This window comes from Triticum aestivum, chromosome 2B, assembly GCF_018294505.1.
Source record: "Triticum aestivum cultivar Chinese Spring chromosome 2B, IWGSC CS RefSeq v2.1, whole genome shotgun sequence".
Lineage (NCBI taxonomy): Eukaryota > Viridiplantae > Streptophyta > Magnoliopsida > Poales > Poaceae > Triticum > Triticum aestivum.
This window is the reverse complement of record NC_057798.1, coordinates 31,645,958-31,667,810: the sequence shown is the minus strand read 5'-3', so window position 1 is coordinate 31,667,810 and position 21,853 is coordinate 31,645,958. Positions and strand designations below refer to the sequence as shown.

Here is a 21,853-nt window from a genome sequence, read left to right as displayed (position 1 = left end):
GTGGGCCATCATCTCCCGGCAATGCACTAAGCAAATGGAGAGGAAGAGGGGCCATCCCTCCCCCCACCAAAAGCCCCAAAAGCAGTGTCGCCAAGAGAGATCAAAGGCCTGGGCTCAAAGAGCAAGTCCCAGAACTACCATTACAAAGTTTTAATAGACCATATAAAGTACCTAATCGGCCAAACGGACGGACACAGACCTGACCTTTTTTACATGGCTCGCACTTTGAGATAGATGTTGGACATGAGACGGGTTGGCCAAGAGAGGCCTTCCACACGACTAGGGTTCCCCGGTGTCACCAGAGGAGGGCGACGCCAGGCTGGAGGATATGAGGCGGCGGCAGCGATGCGGGAGTAGGCGGCGGCGGGGGTTGTACGCGGCTGTGGCGGCTAGGGTTCCCCCCTGTGTCGTATGAGGAGGGCGACGCCGGGCTGGAGGATGTTTCAGGAAGAATTTGCTTGTTTTACTGATCTGTTTTACTCAAGTGCAGCACCATTTCCCCCTTTTTTCTTAAAAAATATCCAAGAATTTTCTTGAAGGTTTTATGCTGCATGTCTGAATCAGCACAGATATCTTATGAGCCTATGACACAAATTAGAATTTTTGCCACAGAAACAGACCGTGGAGAACAAGACGCCAAAAAAGCACATTTTATCTTTGAAATTTCACCACGCAGAGACATCGCAACCAGGTTGTCATGAAGTGTACTCACGTGAACCAACAGGCAACAAGAGTTTCCAATGTAAACCAAATTTCAGAGTTATTCACACCCATGCATTTCATATAGAATGGTCCAATGCGGAAGGAGCGCCGTTTGAATTTAAATAAGATAGATCCTACCCGCTCATGATAGGATTCGGACTACCCTGGTTAGTAAGGATGCGCCATTGCAAGCCAACCACTAGACCATTCGAACAACTATTGCAATGCCTTTCACCTGATCGAATAAAAGGGTAACTCTTCCAGGATCTAGCATATGTGAGGCCCAGTACGGCTCTGTGAAAAAAGCTATTGATGTAACTTTCATATTAGCATTCTAAGTACCTAAATGACCTTATAGCCAACTGATAAAAACAGGTTTCAATGATAAGCAGCTGCCTCCTCTGATTTTTTTTAAACACTTTCAACTGTCTTTTCTTTCTCGTATGAATGAAACATATCTAACACCAGTACATGCCATTCTAAAACACAGTGCACCAATCTGCAACAGCAGTTCAGCAAAATAAATAGACAATATGAATGTAATGATACTGCATAAGTTAGATGTCATAAAGCATTTATTTCCCAGGCCAAGAGCTACACAAAACTGAAATGTGAAGTTCTGAACTTCAGCAGCCCCAGAGGATGAGCAAAAAGTTCAGATTTCTTGGCACTGGGGCGTAGCATTTAGTGGCAAATAAGGATTGTTTTCTCTTAAACATGTGTTGAGCAAGTAGCTGATGTTTTCAACATTATTACATGAAGCACTGTGTAAAAATACATAGTAAGTATCTCAAGCAGTAGCTTAGCATCACTAAGCATAAATACTGTAAAGCCAAGGTGGATGGCTGCAATAGAAATCATTCCTCTGCCTTATTACAAACCAGTTGTTCTTGTTTGAATAAGCAGAAAAGATAACAGCAAGATGGGCGGCAGTTGTCACTGACCGATTACAATGACTTCAAACCCCATCCACACAAGAAAGGCTCATGCCACTCCAGAGCTGCAACAAATGGGGATTTTATCAACTGAAAAAGCTAGAATTTGGTGCAGGCCGATCGAGCACACGCTGAATTGCATGAAGAGTGAGAGCATAATAAGTTGGCTAGGATGGTTGAATTACCGTATTGTCCTGTAGAAGGTTATCGGGATATGATCTAGTCTGGCCGCTTCAAGATTACTTATGAAACAAGGATGCATATCATAAAACCATGCCTCTTTGAGGGATTTCAGATGTCCCAGCCCAGGGATGTCCCGCAGTTCGGCAAGGTTTCTGATCAAAAGTTCTTCAAGGCGAACCAAAGCTCCCTCGTGTATGCATATTTGGTTCACATCTGGCATATCATACAACTGAATAATCTTCACATTTGGGAACCCCTCTGCATCAAAAGTTAGCTCCTGTCCAGTATACGCCCTTGCAAGACATATTTCGGTCAAATTTGAAAATTCAGAGAGGCGCTGTAATGGGTTCACCGCAAGCTGGGACCAACGTAGAGATATCTTGTGAAGGGCATCTCCGTTGGTTGAGAAAAATGGAGATTCCAATGTTCCTTCGGAAAAGCGCCCTGATAAAAAGAGCTTTTTAAGGCGGTTTGACAATGTTAATGTTTCAAGCTGGAGCACATCATCTTCATTGCTGGCTTTTATTTCTAATAGTGAGAGCTGGTGCATCATTGATAACGATGCACAGAGTTGTGCACAGTGGATGCTCCTTACCCCAATAATGCTAAGGGTCCTTAACTGAGATAAATTTGCTAGTTTTGTGACGGAAACTTCACTAGCACAAACTGGCTTCAGAGTTTGCAAGTTCTTCAAACTCCACAATCCCTCAAAAGGTTCCATAGGTCCAATACTTCTGAAAATAGAGAATGTACTATCTAGCAATTTATACATCCAAATGTGCCGCAATTTCTTCAGCTTTTCAGACCCTCGAGGGAGATGCAGACATTCTGTATCTTGAAGACTCAATGTTTCTAAGTTGTGAAGCTTCACAACAGAATTTGGGAGTACCTTCACATTGGTTTTGTCAAGGCCCAAATACCTAAGGTTGAATAAGTCCCCAGCTGAATTTGGAATTGTCTCAATAGGTAATCCTGCTAGCTCCAACACAGCAAGGTACTTAGATTCTGATGGAAACAATGAAGACGATGCCATGTTACTGCTGAATGCTATGAAGGTACGAAGCCTGCATTGACCTGTGCTTGGTTGAATGTCATTTTTGCATTGGAGCACTGACATGCGACGAGAATCCGACTCCACCTGCATCACCCCATGACTATCATCATAAGTCGTACCGAAACTCTCTCTCCTGGATTGGAAAATGGCTAATTCACGCACAAGATCGTGCATTCGAACACACTTGATCCTGTTAAAACTGTTCCTCTCTACCACATGAAGCATGCTTCGTCGAACGAGCTCTGTCAGGAAACCTTCAGCAACATCTTCTAAACTGCATGCTCCAATTTGTTCAATAAATCCTTCGGCGACCCACAATCTAATCAATCTTTTTCTATGAATCATGTGGTCTTCTGGGAACATGGCACAATACAAGAAACAACTCTTCAGATGGTCTGGCAAGTATTTGTAGCTTAGATTCAGAATTTTCACCACACGATTCAGGTCGCCATTGTTGTGTAGCTCCCAGATAAGCTGATTATAAAATCGCCTCCACTCTGCAACATCTTGCGCCTTATGAGACAATGTGCTCCCTATGGCCACAAGAGCTAATGGTAAACCATCACACTTCTCCACTATCGATTTACCACACTCTTCTAACACTAATGGGCAAATGTGATTTTCAGTTCTTGGAAATGCCTTCCGGCGAAACAAACGCCATGCCTCCTCCTCCTCAAGAGGCTCAACTTTGATCTTGTAGCTATCATCAGCTACTGAAGCTACTTCCTCAATTCTTGTTGTGATTACTACTCTGCTTCCCATCCCTGTATCAACAAGAACCTCTTTAAGTTCTCTAAAAACTTCAGCTGTCCAGACATCATCCAATATTATCAAGTATCTCTTTGTCTCTAGGATTTTCTTCAATTCCATTTGCAACTCTGCACCGGTCATGTTTTCAGCATCAAATTCTTTCTTCTCTTTAGAATATATTTCTTTTAGCATGCTTCTCCAAATATCATATATATTGTATGACTGAGAGACAGAAACCCATGCATGGCATTCAAATTTGGATGCTTCCTTTCTGAACACATTGTTGACAAGAGTGCTTTTCCCAATTCCACCCATACCACACACAGCAATGATCTGCAGATGAGAACATTTATTCAAATTCATTAACCTCACCAAGATTTCTCTATTTCTATCAAGTCCTATAAGTTCTTCATCAGAAATTGAGTAACCATGTCCAGGAAGATACATTTGTTGTTGGGTGGCATAATCTTTTGCAGGAACATCACTCCCTCCAGCAACTGGTTGAGTCCAGTCTCTGCATTCTTTAAGCCGTTTCAGTTCCCTATTTATTCTCCTAACTGCAGCAGCGATTTCATCAAGTGTAAATGGGTCCTGACATTTAGTGAAAAAACTCCACCATGCTCCATCTAGATGGTGTTTACCAACCACATAAGTAAACTGATCCACAATGTCTTCCATATCATAAGCCAATTTTCGGGCTTGCCCTATCCATGTTTCAGTGACTAGATCCGTGCAACCTTTCCTGTCAACTTCCTTGAGATATGCTCGGATAAGCTCAAGATCATTCTTTATGAGTATCATCTTATCTGGCACTGCTTTAATAGATCTAGATTTCTTTTCAAGCAATGGTCTAGCATAGCTAAGTGTTTCTGCTGCCACCGCTTTTCCAATTTTTTTTGTGACCAGAAGGAGAGCAGCATCTGCCATTTTACAGTTTCACCTCAGTATTTCTGCAAAAATAGTTCCAAAAATCAGCATTCAATGTTGAATAACAGTGCCATCCTTACACATCAAATCTACATAAAGAAAACAAACATTTTGTCAAATGGCCAAATTCCTAGCTAGTGAGATAACTTAATAAAAATTGGGTGTTCTATATTGATGAAGCGATGTTAAAGGATTATGATCATCTGCTTGTGTGCACCCCCCCCCCCCCTCCTCGCCAGGGGCCACTGCTCCTCCGTCACCATGCTCATCACTTGTAACATTCCAAAAAAAAAAATCCAAATGTTGAAAATGATAATAATAAGATATTACTAAGTGAATTGTTTTGATTTTTTTGGGAAAATAAAAGTTTTTGATTCTTTGTTTAAACCTTTTCAAACAATGTTATAAAAGTTGGATAAGCTTCTATTGAATTAAAAAAAATCTTGGTTGAAGGGTTTATTCAAAATTTCAAAATGGATGTCATTTCATTTGGTATCTTTTGAAATATTTTGAAACAACATTCAAATAAATGGAGTGAGAATAAAATGACTTTTCCAATTGTGGTAAATAAATATTTCATAGATTATTTATTTTAATTTTGATTTCTAATGAATCTCGGAGTTCATTTGGATTTATGTATTTAATTGGATATTTAAGGTCATATAAATATTCTCAAATAATGCAAATAATTTAGTGAGAGGATATAATATGAATTCTCCAAAATTAATATTCGAAATATTTAATATTGGTTATCTATCACTTTTGAATTATTAAAACCCTAAAATGAATTTTGGGAAATTATTATATCCCATAATGCCTTACTAAAAACAAGTGCACAAGTAAATTTTATTTACGACTGTAAATAATTTTTATTAACTATATATAATTAATTAGGAATATTAAATAGTTTTATGAAACCATTTAGTTAAAGTTTTATTAAGTTAAACTGATAATAAACTAAGTCACCAACTAAGCAAAAAAAAAAAGAACTCTTCTACCACTCTGTTGGGAATTAGCAAACGATTGTGGTTTGAAATTGCAGAGGGAACAACGTAATCTTAGCACCATTCCATGTACTAATTTAAGTATCATTGCTTAGCACAGAAGGAAACATCTGCAACAACATACATGGAGGAAATAACTCTCACAACACACCAAATGCTCCTTAGACAATTTTTGGTGATAGGAGAAACTTTTGGACAGCAGTAGAAGATAAACACATTGACACCGGTTTTTCAACGTGGAAAATCCCCAACTTGGGGTAAAAACCATGAGCCGAAGCCACCCAACGCTTCTTCCACAATAATCAAATGTGACATACAACAACACTACTAGGGAAAACATTATACACAGAACTTTAGCAATACCGCTTGTTAAAAAAGCACGCTACTGCTGTAGTAGCACGCGCAAAATAAGCGCGCTGTAGATGCATATATATCAGTAGCGCGTCTCAACGAAAACTCGCTACTACTAAAATTCCAACCACTTAGCCAATGGGCTACACATAGTAGTAGCGATCTTCCAAAAACCGCGCTACCACTAATATACTTATAGCAGCGCGTTTATGCATAAAGCGCTACTGCTAACGAAAATAAAATAAAATGAAAAACGAATAGAAAAGTAAATGAAAACGAAAGAAATAGAAAAAGGAGAAAGAAAACATGTAAAATGTAAAGAAAAATAAATGAAAAAGGGAAAAAAGATGAAGACTTAGCAGTAGCGCGAACTCTGAAACGTGCTATAGCTAACTTAGCTATAGCGCGTTTTCTGTAACGCGCTATCGTTATTTTTGACTTAACCCAAAAACGGTTTCCCCCCGGCCACCACTTCTCCCCCAAATCCCCTTGCCCCACTTCGCCACCGTCTCCCCCACTTCACCGTCGCCCCACTTCGCCGCCATCTCCTGCCGGCGTCGACGCCGCGCTCATCCTCGCCGCCGCCGCCTCTCGGGCTGCCCTCGACCTCACTGTCACCTCCCTCGACCTCACCGCCGCTGCCCTCAACCTCACCGCCCCCGAGCCCGGCCAGGACCGCCGCCTCCCGATCCCGAGCCCTCGCGGCCCCTACCTCCGTCGCCGAGCACCTTCCCGCCACCGTCTCTCCCCTCTCTGTAAGCCCCCCCCCCACCACCCATCCTTTTTAGTTAATAGATGTTAATGTTAATTAGTAGATAATGTTGATGTTTTTTAGTTAGGGTAATAATAGATGTTAAGTAGTAGATAACATTGATGTTAATTAGTTTAGTAGGGTTTATTTTTTGAATTGAGTTTGTTTAACTAGATGTTAATTGGGGCGGTAGGGTTTAGTTTAGAGTAAAGTTTAGTTCAGTAGTTAACTAAATATAATCTATATTTGGTTTTTGAATTGAGTTTGAGACAACATGAGATTTGTGTAGATTTTCTTGTAGTGTCAAATGCTAGGACATGCAAATTTGAAGTGGTCAGGATATATGCAAATTCCTCAATTGTGTTTGCACATGTTTCGGTTGTGCCCAAGTGGCCTTTTGTTGTTTCCAGGGAATGAAGCTGAGTGGCCTATGTTTTGCCGGAATGTTGATTCATTTTCGTTCCGGAAAATTTCAGGTTCTCGATTTGTCCACTTTTTAGCAAAGGTCGTGCCGAAATTTTCTGTGAATTTTGGCACGACTTGTGCTAAAAACTAGGACATATCGAGTGCCCGGGATTTGCCGCACCAGGGAGGAGTCAACGTTCCTGCAAAACAATAGGCATTTTTTATGTCATTAATCATTTTATTAGGTCTAGAATTAATTGACTAGATTTAATCGTAGGAAACATGGCTAGCAACGATGAAGGACAGGGTTCTGGTGATTGCGACGACGTCTACCGGGCGGCAGACAAATTTTTGAGCCTTGCCGACGATCAACCGATGTTGTTGCTGGGCCCACCGGTGGCATCAGGGACTAAGACCGACACGTAGACCGGTGCTGAGACTGAGATCGTAGCTGAGACTCAGACCGGCATCGAGACCGGAGCTGAGACTGAGACCGGCGCTGCCTCGGGGAGCGGAGCCGGTGTAGAACCCAAAGCAAAGAGGTAGCGGCTTCCTAACAAACTCAGGACTACTAAACTGGTGGTCATGGAGGTGGACGTCGGCAATATTGAGCCAAATGCGCCCGAGGAAGCATGCGCATGCTACGGCAATCAAATAGGCTGCATCGTACGGACAACCGCCACCATCGACGATGAGAAACTACAGAAGATAGATAATATGAGGCCCTCCCTCCTAAAGAAGTTGCACCAGATATTCTTGTTCCCGGGCCGGAATGAAAAGGATTATAAAGATCCAGGTAAGGACCCAGCAATGAAGAAGATAAACAAACACGCCATGAGCAAGTTTAGCGACGCGTTGGCCGCCTGGAAAACAAGGGTGAAAGCAAGGATCATCGACAAAAAGGAACCCTACTCCGAGATTGTAAAGGATAATCCGACAATCACGACAGAGCACTTTGAAATATTCAAGGCGGCTTGCGAGGCCGAAGCTGCCAAAAAAAGTCTAAGTACATGAAGGGGCTTCAAGAGAGGAACATTGGGAGCCACCACCTCGGAAGCCGTGGTTACGGCGGGAAGAGGTCCAAATGGGCCAAGGAGGATGCGGAAGCTGCGAGTCTGGGCATCCCAGACCCCTTGGCGGAGTTCACCGTCCCGCAGGAGCGTGATGTCCTCAGGACCGACACCGTTGGGACCCAGTGAAGAAGGTTTACGAGACGAAAGCAGTCACGACGGAGTTCATTAGATTGCTAGTAATTTTAGTTTCTGATCAATTCGACTGCATGTTAGTCATATTTGTAAACGATCCTTGTGCCTTTTGCAGAGAGAGCAACATAGGATTGCGGCCGAAAGCGACTCGCCGTCTGAGGCGTTGGCGAGGCCCAAGTGGGACACTCCATTCAACCGGGTGTTGAACATATTGAAACGACTCCCGGTGGAGACTCGACCGTCGTATGGACGCGTGCACGGTGTCGGAGACGGCGTCACGTGGAAGAAGTACTACCATGAGACCATGGAGGGGAGAAAGGAAAGACAGAGGTTAACTGAAGAAAACATCGATAAGAAGGTTGAGATTGCGGTTGAGAAGAAATCATCTCAGACAGTCGCAACAGCGGTAGCTGCCGTAAAACAGGTGGTTGTAGATATGTCTACTTCCTTGGTTCTGGCCGTTTTCAATTGGACCAGGCAAAATCCAGAAAAAATGCAGCGGACTTTCCCCTTGCTAACTTCTTGGGGAGCAGCTCGACTAGCGTTGCACCAACACTTGCTCCCGCACCGGCTCCCGCACTTGCTCCCGCACCAGCTCCCGCACCTGCTCCCGCACCAGCTCCGGCACCGGACGTGCTCGGCGGTGCTTCGTCTTTGGCTGAGCTCGACGCCCTCACGGTATCTGTCACACCGGCCCCCTTCAATAAATGTATAATCTCCCGTTTTCGTTGGCTTTCGGATGTCTCACGTCGCAGACTTTTCTTTGCAGGACGATGAAACCCCGTGCACCATATTGTACACCATCGGTGACCAGAAGGTGGATGTGGGGAAGACGACGATAATGAAGCCGAAGGAACCATTGTTCCACAGCCGGTCGATCCCCCCGAACGTCTTCAAGGTTTCCATGGCTAGTGTCAAACCGGGCCACGAGAATTTGCCTCCTCTGGTACTAGTGGGAGATGACAACGAGACCTCGCGGTGGCTTGGTGATTGTTGCAATGGGTGGGTCCTGTTGTGGCCAAAGAGTCTGCTTCGTGTGGAGGCGGCCGGGAGCACACCCAGGAGCATGCAGCCTCAGCAAGGTATGAACATAAACACCCCACCTACCCAATTAGCGTCGGGTGTCGGGTTGGGTGATAGCGGACGGGGTAAGGAAGAGGCTCCATTAGTCGCTGATGATGTCTCCATGGATGAGGATGAGGATGACGATGGCACTCAACAGTATGTCTATACTAGCGCCTACTTAGGGTTTGAGCACCATGAGTCGGTGCCTGAATTGCCGTCTCCGGAGGCTGAACATATTATGGATGACCTTCCGGTAGTAAAGAAGTCTAGGAAGAGATCGAGGAAAGGCAAAAAAGCTGATTCTATGATCCAGCCGCCTCAGCAGCCTCGGGTTCAAGACCATATAGATATCCCCGGTGCGGATAAATGGCATATCCTCGGTCAACCAATCCTACCTGCAACTGCACTAGGGGCCAGATTCGGCGATCTAAGGAGACTTCATGATGATGTGCTGCAGATAGAGAAAGGCCTCATCGCCTCGAAAGATCCAGGATACCCACTTTACGTGGTTAACGTACCGCGGCAATTGTCGTACGTCGACTTCTTCCCCGCGAATAAGTTCTTCCTTCGATTCAATTACATATTTGACATGTTTCACGTGAAGAAGCTGGATTTTACGTTTGTCCGCCTTTATGCCTTGCACATGAACTACATCATCGGGGTTGAGCAGATACCTCATATCTGTGTCGCTGACCCGTACTTAATGCACGAGGGCTTCTTGGGAGTCTGCGCAAAGCATCGTGAATATGCGAGGGAATACATCGTCAATTTCATGCTCGCCAATAATAAGGACAAGGAGGCGATTCTCGTACCTTATCATCCCCTGTAAGTCATCCACGCGGATATCCTTCCTTCGATTTCAATCATTCATTTGCACGGTGGAGGCTAATTAATTTGAGGTGTACTTATTTTGCGCAGCGGCGGGCGCGCCATCCTCGTCATCCTCTACCACCGATACTCCCAGGCTCTTTACTTGGACTCGTCGAAGAACATTAACAAAAAGGATTACACCCACATCAAGGATGTTCTCGACAGTGCTATGTTTTACTACGACGCACGGGGTGGAGAGGTCAAGGACAAGAAGAGAAGGGGCGGCAGGCCCGCCTTCGGCCATAAGACCGACTTCTGCTGCATCCAGCAACCGAGTGATTCTCTTAATGATGGATTCTATGTCCTACACCACATGCTGAAGTACAGACGGGATCACCAGAACCTTCGCATGTCACCTACATCCGGCGATGCCCATATTTTGCAATGGGCAAAGAACGTAGGAGATATCGAGGATCATCGACTTCGAGCTGAGTTCTATCACATCCAGTGCGAACTTGCCCAAATCATCATGAAGGAGGTCGTCAGAAAAACAGGGATGTTCTACGAAGAAGGACAAATGCCGCGAGAAGACGTCCGAACACGGGTAGCCTCTCAGCGTCTCGAGCTGAAGCCTTTCACTAGGCTTGGGGACTATCTCCCTGACTTGGATGGATGACACGACATGTTGGAGTGATTGTCGATATATGACAATGTGTCTGTTTAGTCCATACTTTCTGTATGACGAAGCTTTGAGTTATGCACGACGAAACTTTATTTGTGATGTAATTAAACCATCCTCCTCGACAAGCGACAATCATTCTAGTTAGGGCATTTTGGGTACGATCAACTTTGTTATTTATGCTTATGATATGTTGCTTCTATTTTTGCCAAGACTGTCTCTTTCTGTTGCTCAACTATATATGTTGCATATCATCGACTCATGTGACGATGAAGGTGCATAGGTCATCGATGGTGAAGAAGTGCTACGCCAGGAGTATATATACGACGAGTGGCCGGAGTGTCAGGCCCAGGTGTACCAGTTTCCAGTTTCCGAGCGACAGGCAATAGATAGTTTAGGTTCACGCTAATGCGAGAGAGGGATACGAACTCATGTACTGCATGGTTTCGCTCTTACTCAAAGTGATAGCTCTTCTCGTGTATATTATTGTTTAGATGGATGACGATGTAGTTGCAAGTAATCGAGACTTGCATCGCTATTTTCGAGATGATGATGAGAGACCACTTTGTGTTAGATCATGATTATGATGATGACATGATTTGATGAGACTAGTTGTATTTATATGCGATGATTACATTTGTATGTGTATGATATGCTAAAGATTATTGTATAAAGCCTATTCAAATACAAAACAAATATGCAGGGAAAAAAACTAAAAAAACTAGCAGTAGCAAGGGGAACAAAGTTAGCAGTAGCACTGCCTTACCAGTAGCGCTTCCCTGTAAAAAGCGCTGTAGATCTTAGCAGCAGCGCTCTTCCTTAAAGCGCGCTACTGCTATCCATGTATAGAAGTAGCGTGGAACGACAGGCGCTACTGCTACACGTTGGCTGTAGCGCCTTGTCAGTAGCGCGACGTTCCGCGCTACTGATAGGCAAAATACCCATGCTACTGCTAGGGTTTTCCCTAGTAGTGCAAGTTCTTCCCTCGATAGCACTAGAGCCTCTCATACATCAAGCTTTCTGCATCTTGGATAGTAATGGCGAGATTTGGGGTTGTAAGTGCTAGGGATAGAAACAACCTCACCAAATATAATGGAGCAGATGCTTGAAGGAAAGAAGACGGTGGATTTGGTTTTCATAAGGTTGGGAGGAGCTCCCTTTGCTTGAAGGAAAACATGTTCCTTCAATATCTCTCCCCCTCTCTCTCTCTCCCCTCTCTCCCCCTCTCTGCCCTCTCCCTCCCTCCCTCCCTCCCTCTCTCTCTCTCTCTCTCTCTCTCTCTCTCTCTCTCTCTCTCTCTCTCTCTCTCTCTCTCTCTCAGCATCGACCCAGCTTCCATATCCCCCCTGTTTCCTTTTCTTTGATTTTCCCACTATTGTTGACAGCTGAGCCATGCCCCATCGTCTTCCTCCTCTCGCCACATAGTTCGAAGTCGACCAGCCGATGGCCGCTTCCGCTCAGCTCCTTCCCGCACTCACCTGGTCGCCTCACGAGCCTTCTAGATGCACCACCTCTTCCTATCCTTTTCCACTTCGTGTTAATCGCGAGTAATCGCCACACACCAAGCCGCCATTCATGGCCAACCCACCTCTCCACCGCAGTGACTCCTCAAGCCTCCCTTGTTGCATAAATATGACCCCAGTGTGCGCCTTGAATCTGCTTTCCTCTAGAACCCAGAACCCCTCTCTATATCACCTTCCACCGTGAGCAATTCCTTGCTGATGTTTGATCTCGGTTTCCACTCCTTTTGAAACCCACATCGTCGGCAGAATAATCCGGGACCTCTAGCTTCCTTCTTTCACTTCACCTTGTTTGTGCACACCAACCTGAAACTCTGGTTCATCTCAGGAACGCTCTGGAGCACGCGCGCAACACAACTGGGAGTGCAAGTAATCCCCAGGTGGTTTTGGTAATTAATCGCAACATATATTTCATTGAAGTAGTGCCTATTCAAAGATAATTTCATGAAAGTTCAATTTTGGTATGGCAAGGACATGTGAATGTGGACCCCTCAAAATGCAAAGGACATACATTGGCAAAAGCTACAAGACTATACATTTTGGGTTATGATCCAAGATCACAATGAGTCCATAGAAAATCCAATACTATTAAAAAGGGATAAGGTTTTGATAATGGGTCATTTGCTCAAGTGCCTGAAGATATTGCTCCAAAACCTCAGCCACACTCTCACCTTCCAATCTGTCCACAACCCTAAAGTGATTCTCGATCTCACCAAAGCAGACACACCCAGGTCCACCGAGATACATCAGACAGAGCCACTGCCTAAACCCTAGAAACTCGGTCTCACCAAGATGGCATTCAGTCCCACCGAAGTGCATGTGCCAACTCTCTGTAACCCATTGCTTTCACTTTGGAATCTCCAAGTGAAATCGATCAGAATTACCGTGGTGATGAAACTTCTTGGGTCATCACATATCGGTCCGACCGAGTGGATTCATCCAGTCTCGCCGAAATGTCTAATGTTTGAATATTTTCCACTAGTCGGTGCCTCCGAGATTTCCTTTTGATTCCACTAAGTTGTGTATAAAGGTGTGTAATGGCTAGATCTTTCGTGATGGCTATATGTACGCGCCCACCCACCACCTACTCTTAGAGAGAGAGAGCAACCATGACGAAACCACTACTTCCCATATCCATTTTTTGACAGAGAACCACCTACACTTGTGGTGAGATCAAGGGATTCCACTCCTACCATTTGATCCTTGATTTCTAGTCCCCTCGAGTTGCTTTAAACTCCAATCCTTCTCCTACCCAAGCCAAATCTATGAGAGAGTGATTGAGTATTGAGGAGACTATCTTTTGAAGCACAAGAGTAAGGAGTTAATCACCAACAACAACATCTATTAACTTTTGGAGAGTGTTGTCTCCTAGATTGGTTAGGTATCACTTGGGAGCCTCCAAATCATGTGGAGTTGAACCAAGAGTTTGTACGGGCAAGGAGATAGCCTACCTTGTGAAGATCTACCCCGAGTGAGGCTAGTCCTTCATGGGCATAAGCCATGGTGGAATAGACAAGGTTGCTTCTTCGTGGACCCTTTGTGGGTGAAGCCCTCTATGGACTCGCAGCCGTTACCCTCAGTGGGTTGAAGTCTCCAACAACGTGGATGTACGATAGCACAACCTATCAGAACCACGTCAAAAATATGCAAAGTCTTTACTTTTTGTTGCCTACTCTTTAGACTTGCTAAAACTTGCCTACAACTAAAATTTGCAAAATATTTAGTTTTTATTTGGTCAAGTAGTCTAACCAACCCCCTCTAGCCAACTTATGATCCTACGACAACCCAAGCCCCACCGCCTCTCTGACCAGCTCCAATCGCAACTAACTGGCACAGTAGCACGCATCCGGGCACCTGACTGTGTCTAGCGACCTCCTCCTCGCCTTATGCACACCGTATAATAGCCATTCTTCTTCGCTAGCCACTGCATTGTGAGACGATCGATGTAGCAGCCATGCGCTGCCACGCCTAGCCACTCAGGTAGCCTCTCCGGTGAGTTCTTCTCTCAATCCCTTTCAACTGTCAGATCCTTCTTCAGTGGTTAGGATATATCTTTTAAACTAATGAACGGTTATGTGCTCTATACCGTTGATCTCCAAACTAAAGTTTTCAGCGAATTCACTTAAGTGAACCGGTACCCACAAGTAACAGCCTACCAAATGTCCACCCCTTTTATCTAGTTTCTTTTTCTGATTAATTCTAGACAACAAATACATCAAACTTCAAATGTCCATAACTTTCATTCTCTTCATCCAAATTTGACAAACCGAACATCCCTGAAATCCTTTGAATGTGAACTTTCCAGAAATACAATTTTCTCACCTAGTTGACACATTCAAATAAATCCAAAAATTCAAATTTTAATTTAAAGCATATTTGATATAATATGAAAACTATAAATCCAATTTTGACAAAATCATGATGTTTTTCGTATGTTCTATCCTATAACTCCAATCAAAATGATTCCTTCTACAAAGTTGAACCTTAGGTTCATTTGCTTTTGCTAGAGCCTTTATAAATATTTCCAACATATTCATTATCCATTTGGATTCAAAGTCTAACATTTAACTTCTTTTAATCATGTTCTTAATAAATTTCAAGAATTACTTGGAAATTGACCCAATAACTCAAATATGATGTTTAGTGCGCCATATGTCCACCTCAAAGCATACTTTCAACTATCCCAAAAATTGATTTTGGATTCCTTGGACAAAATCCCAATCACAAAGACATATGACTTCCAAATTATCAATGCAAATAGACAACCACTAGTCAAATATTCCAAATACTTTACTTTAAAAAGTTGATCCTAGAACCTTATTAAACCATACTTCATTTACACAACCTTTGATCTTGGATACAAAAATCCATACAGACTAGCATTCAAATCTTTTTGGAAACTTCCCAAAGAATTGATTCTGAATAAATAATTTAGACTTAGGCCTTGACATCACATTCTAAGATATGATCTTAGAAAAGGAAACTTGGATTGTTATCGAAGGATCAATCTAAGTCATGAATATCTTTTCACACTTCCATATGATCGAAACTTTCTCATTTTCATATGCTCAAACCAAAAGGAGTTCAAACATAATCCCAAACTATTTTTACCAAATTAGGTATTACAAACGAGCCATAAGAGAATATTTGAACCCTAGCCATGTTTCCTTGGACTTAAGCTTGGTATGAAATAGATCAAATCCTAGAGTATGAATTATCTCATAATTCTTTTCAAGACCAAAATTAATCCTATCTCAACCCATATTCTTGTCATGATAATCATCCTAGGAATATTAGCAGCTAAATAATTATATTGCTAATTTGTATATTTTATTTGGATCTTCATTTCTAATTTTTATGTGTTGAAGTTTTTACTTTTATTGTTAGATATAAAGTGGAGAAGAGATGACTAATAGTAGAATATTTCATATTCAGGAACCCAATCAAGTTGCAGTTTGACCATACATTGGCCTATACTTTCATATTGTGCATGCCTCCATAAATTCTTAATAGTATGCATGTTTTATCAAAGCTTCGCAAAGTATATCTTGATATCTTAAGACTTAGGATCGAAGTTTGTATCTATGTTATGCTTAGCCATGCTTGTCGAAATGGGATGGTTTGAAAAGCAATACATGTTTAAAACCTTAAACTTTCTCTCTTTGGAGAATTGTTTTGTAAAAACTTTTGAAATAATGTATATAATATTTTACTTCTACTCTCTTGGCGGAATGGTATGACGGGAACGCCTACAAGTGATTGCGCCCGACTATGGTCTTGCACACTAAGTGATTGCGACCGATGGGGGACTTGCACACACTTGAGTGATTGCGCGCGACTGGGGACATGTGATAACGTCTCAAATGTATCTATATTTTTATTATTATTTAATGCCATTATTTTATTTTTTATACTGTATTACTATTTTATATTATTTTTTGGACTAACCTATTAATTTAGTGATCGGTGTCAGTTCTTGTTTTCTACATGTTTTTGGTTCCGTGGGAAATCAATATCTATGGAGGTCAAAGTACTTTGCCAATTTAACATGTTTTTTTGGGCAACAAGAAACTTAGGAAGCTTTGGGAGATGTCTAGAAGAACCACGAGGAACCCACAAGGCTAGGTGGCGTGGCAAAGGGGGTGTTCGCGCCCCTGAGCTTGTGGGCCTCATGGAAACTACGTTGACTTGATTCTACCGCCTATAATTCCTATAAATCCAAAAACCATTCATCGTGCATGCATAAGAGTTTTATCACTGCCGCAAACCACTGTTCTGAAGAGATCCCATCTGGAGCCCTATTCCAGAGCTCTGCCAAAAGGGGGATCCATTGGAGGGGCCATCTTCATAAACCTTGTTTCCTTTGCTATGATGTGTGAGTAGTTCCCTAGGAACTACGGGTCCATAGTAGTAGCCAGATGGTTCTCTATCTCTTTTGGATCTTCAATACCAGTTTACCTTCTTCCTTGTGTGATTGAGATCAATTTGATGTAATTTCTATGGTGTGTTTGTCGGGATCCGATGAATTGTGGATTTATGATCAGGTTGTTTCATCAAATATTATTGAATCTTTTGAGGTTTCTTTGCCGTATAATTAAGTAGCTATGTATGCTTTCCGAATTATTTGTCTTCTCTGACCAAGATAGATGGGTAGTTCTTCAGAATAAGTGATGCATAGTAGCGGGTTCAATCTTGCGGTGCTCTAAACTAGTGACAATAAAGGCAAAGACACATATTTATATTGTTTCCACTAAGGACAAAACGACAGGGTTTAATCTTATTGCTACATTTCTTTCTACCTACACTATGTTATCTTGCTTATTGTGTTGCTTTGATTCTAGTAAACTTAATACCTTGAGATGCATGCTGGATAGTGGTTTTGGGATGGAGTAATAGTAGATGCAGTTGGATAATGGTCACGTCGTGAGAAAATTTTGTACTTTAGACCCCATTTATTTGACAAGTCATATTATTTTTCTAAATAATTATTATTGTATGAGCTTTGATTGAATCAAAATGTTTTGTATGCCTTACCAACGATAGTAGCCCATCTTCTTTTTTCGCGAGCCAAAGCAACTTTTTTTTAGAAAAGAGGCTGACGCCCGGCTTTAAATTAATGAAGCCCTCACAACCAACACAAAAGTACACGGCAACACAATAAAAGCAAAAGAAAAACACCAGCAAGATACATGGATGCATGCCCAGGAGCAGCAACAAGGCTCAAAAAACAGAACATCAAGACATCAGAGCCCTCGAGACATGAACAGAGGACCAACGCTGCGAAGGAGGCCAACTCGGGAAGGAGACTAGCCGACAAAGGAAGCTACGCCATTGCCATCACCTGTGCGTCCGACAGATCAGTGCCATCTTGTTCCATCGCCAAATGGAGCACCCCCAGCTCCTCGCCATGGCTCGAAGGGCGCCGCACCGTCGAACGATGGAGTGCTCACCACCCTAGAGCGCAGACGGAAGCTGATGTCAAGACAACAGAGGAAGGCCTTCGAGCACATCCACATTGCCGAACCTGGCTCCTCAAGAGTGCGCTACCGTTGAAGCATGCCTCGCCACATGACGAGAAGAAGCTGTCATCCACAGAGCTTGCCTTGGCAACTAGCAAAATGAGACCTTGCTCACAGGACGGAGCCTCCAAGGAGGAAACGACGCCACTGCCCGGTCCAGAACATGCCAGACCAAGAGTTTTCACCCAGAGCCCATGGTGGATGCAGGTCGCCCACGGTGACACCTCCAGGGAGGAGAACGACACACAGAAGCGTTGCTATCACCGGCACCGACACCGTCGGGCAGAGCTTTCGCTCGGGAAAAGACCGCACCAACCAGGTCCATCAGCAGGGTCGGCGAAGGCAAGATGCAGATGACGCCCGGAGCAATTGGGGTGGCAGACCCTGTACGACGGACGCCCCCAAATGGTCCACCCCGCCGCCCAAGCGGCTGGGGCGACCAACGAGCACCTGCACGGAGACACCCGCCGAGGTGGTGTCACCGTGCCCACCGTCCGGAGCCGCCGCTCCGGCGACCAAGAGAATCCACCCTCATCCACCAGCCACAGGGCAGTGGACCGCAAGCACGTAGCCGGCCACCCCTGCCGCCGCACTAGCGCAAATCCACCACACACTGCACCCAAAGCTTGACCTTTGCACCCACATGGAGAAGATTCCTAGATCTGGGAATCGGGCGCCCAGAAGAAGTAGCCGCGAGGACCACACACGAGGGAGAGGCCATTGCCTAAGGATGCCACCAGATCGGACCTGGAGCCCGCTGGATCCGGCGGATCCAGCCTCCGGCGGCGGCCGGGAACCACCTCCACGACCGCCGGCCACCTGCAAGGAGCCACGCCGCCCAGACCGGGGAGAGCAGCCCCCCTCACCTCCATAGCCGCCGAGGGCCGCGCCTCCACCCAGCAGGCCACGGCCGCCGCGACGCGAGGGGACAGCAGGGGCGAGATCCAGCCCGAACGCCATGGGAGAGGAAGGGGCTCGCGAAGGGAGCAGGAGGGCCAAAGCAACTCAACAGCCGGGTCCATGAAAAGGTCGGGTATTCCTGCTGACAAACTAATCGTCCAAAATTCTTTGGTCGGCCAGGACAACCCAACCCCTGGGTCAATAGGAAAGTTGACCACAACCCCACTGTACTTTCTCCGGCCTGGACATGCCGGCGATCTTCATTGCGCACCCAATCGATTGGCTAGGCGAACTGAGCAGACGATTAATTAGTTTCTGTGCGATCGCCATGAAGGTCGTTGTACGTACTCCCTCCGGTCCTTTTTACTCTGCACATTGGTTTTGCCGAAAGTCAAACTTTGCTAAGTTTGACCAAATTTATATTAGAAATTATTAGCATCTATAATATTTAATAAATATAATATGAAAATATATTCCAAGATGAATCTAATGATATTGGTGTTGTTATGTGAATGTCTATAATTTTTTATATAAACTTGGTCAAAGTTGGATGAGATTGATTTCAGACAAGCCTAATATGCAAAGTAAAAAGGACCGGATGGAGTACATCCCATCGCACGCGCTTCAGTGTCGTTGGCCAGGCAGGCCCATGACGGCCATGGTCCGGCCAAGCTAAGCGAACACGGTGTGTGAAAGTGCCCACACACACCATGTGACAAAAAAGGAAACACAGTCACACCACGGGCGAGCATACGTTCTTCTAGGTTTGCCGCATTCTCCCTGCAATACAGTCGTGGCCAGTGGTCTTCGGGTTGGTTTTTGGTCCTGTTTTTTTACGTAATCACCCGCTCGGACCTGGGTTCTATATCTCCCAGATAGAGCCATACGTAGCGCTTGGATGTGGCCCCTGCGGGCCACGCGATGGAATAGACAAAGTCCTCTACGGATGAAAGTGGAGTGAAAAGTTTTTACTTTTTCGAAGAAGAAATGAAAACAAAGAGGAAATATGAAAACGGAAATGAAAATTTACAAAATAAATATGAAAATGGAACAATGTTTTCAGGTGCAACACACGTGGAAACGGAATTTTGCGATTTCTACTGTAGGCCCATGGCTACTTACCAGATATTATCCTTTTTTTACGTAATCACATTAACTCTAAAATAGCAGATAAATCAAAGGCTAGTCTACTCGAATATTTTATGTACAGATGGAACGCACGGGCACTAGTAAGTTCACCTCAGAAATTCTAATTGGCACCTAAGAGTAGTGCTCCCAGTGGTGCCTCTAATAGAACCAGTTGACTCATGCTTCGAATAAAAATTGCACTACTCCTACTAATAATCAATCTTAAGTTTGAAAATAATTTATCTTATAAAGTGTTAATCTAATTTGCAATCCACCGTTATTTTGTGTTTAGAAGGACTTTAAACAAGATATCATCTTATCAAAAAGTTTCGATCGCCCCCAACTACCAGATTATGGTAATGACAACTACCATCTTAGTACCGAACGGTTACCAAACTAGTACTAGTAGTTTACGGTTAGCAAGCTACTAATTTATGTGCTTTTGGGATTGCAAAAAAATAAATACTCATGAGAATGAGAAGAAAAAGATAGGAGAAGATTTAGAGTCTAAGGTTGGATTGCCAACCAAAAAACTGATGCTCCTCAAAGTAGGATGGTTATATATGCTCCAAGACTCTGTCCCAGTTACTCATGTTCTATTCCTTTTGTTTATCCTTTCCTAAAAGGGCAGCGCTGCACGTAGCTCCTGCTTACGCAGGGTCTGGACAAGGGTCCGACCTTTTTAGGTCTTTTATACGCAGCATTTTCCTTTATTTCTACAAGAGGCTAGGACGTGAAACCATGATCTCATGGTCACAAGGCAACAGTTTTATTGTTGCGCCAAGGCAACGGCCTTTTGTTTTTCCTCACAAATAGGCATATTTTTTCTTTCCATAATACTTCAAAACATAAAACATCCCCGCAAAAAAATTACTTCAAAACATAAAACATGTGTTTAAAAATTTTAAACGCCCCTGTGCACATGCACCTGAATCAAAAATCGGAACTGAGACAGAATTTAGAAAATACAGAAAGTACGTACAAAATACCGTTTTATTTGATCTTTGTGACTTTAAACCAAGAGCCAAATTCAATTTGCAGGTTCCGTCTCGATGAACTACGCGGAGCTCAAATTCATAATCACGACATCACACATCACAGATGGCTGGCTGCACAAGTTGTTGATTCCAATATTTCTCAGACGATGTTGAAAAATGATAAAAAGAAGATCAAAAAGGGGAAGAATAGGAGAGACCTGCACCTGTACTGATCATCTCTACGCAGGTCTGGACGACTATGGATTATGGAGATTCTACCTTTCGAAGCAAAGGATGAGAAGATGTCTCCACGCAGGTATAGTGTTATGGACTTTCCAAGCAAAGGATGAGAAGATGTCTCCAAGCTGGGAAGAGCGTGTGCGTAGCAACACTAGAGTAGTGCAAGACGTGCAAATGTAGAGCAGCGAGGGTCTTGTACAGCCAAGTCTTCTAAATGGCTTGCGATAGGCCTAGATATCCAGAGAGAATGCTTTCCTTGGCCGAGGTGTCTTGTACAGTCAGTGTCGATCGTAGCATTGTGGACCTAGACCCAAAGCGCTCCCGTCCAAATGTAAGTATATATAAGTTTCAAGCTAGGTTCCTCGATCGAGCAGTCAGTGTGGAACAATTGTTTGATCTGATCTCAACCACACGCTTGTCCAAACCTTGACTAGTTGAATACTTCTAGAAGTAGTTGAACCTTGATTAATTAATCTACTACTTCTAGGAGTAGTGTGTTAATGAAAAAACGAGACCAACCCGGGCTAGACTAGTCTGTTGGCATTTTTTTATAAAAGAAAACTCCATGAACACCAAACGCACAAGTCGAGACTTGAACCCTGGTGTGCTGGCTGCGAACTCCCGTGCCTAGGCAACTGAGCTACGCTCAGTTCTCAAAATAGTGTATTAATGAGAGAGATCACTTTATATAGCTGTATATGTACATCCTGGAAGGCCTTTCACGCCGGTAGACTGCTGAGCCATCCAA

General features: G+C 43.8%; 1 protein-coding gene across 4 annotated transcripts; it reads right to left on the bottom strand.

Annotated features, from left to right (window-relative positions):
• Window positions 1-1,403: 1,403 nt before the first annotated feature.
• On the bottom strand, window positions 1,404-21,343 carry LOC123043300 (disease resistance protein RPM1). 4 transcript variants are annotated; one of them, XM_044465713.1, is made up of 4 exons: window positions 21,090-21,343; window positions 20,871-20,997; window positions 1,823-4,574; window positions 1,404-1,702 (listed from the first exon to the last, which is right to left on the bottom strand). In XM_044465713.1, exons 3-4 carry the CDS (start codon window positions 4,549-4,551, stop codon window positions 1,687-1,689), a joined length of 2,745 nt encoding a protein of 914 aa, XP_044321648.1. In that variant the 5' UTR covers window positions 4,552-4,574; window positions 20,871-20,997; window positions 21,090-21,343; the 3' UTR covers window positions 1,404-1,686. The 4 variants fall into 4 exon arrangements, with proteins under 4 accessions (XP_044321648.1, XP_044321650.1, XP_044321649.1 ...); XM_044465715.1 differs by having other exon boundaries at window positions 20,878-20,997; XM_044465714.1 differs by having other exon boundaries at window positions 21,084-21,292.
• Between the last annotated feature and the right edge of the window lie 510 nt (window positions 21,344-21,853).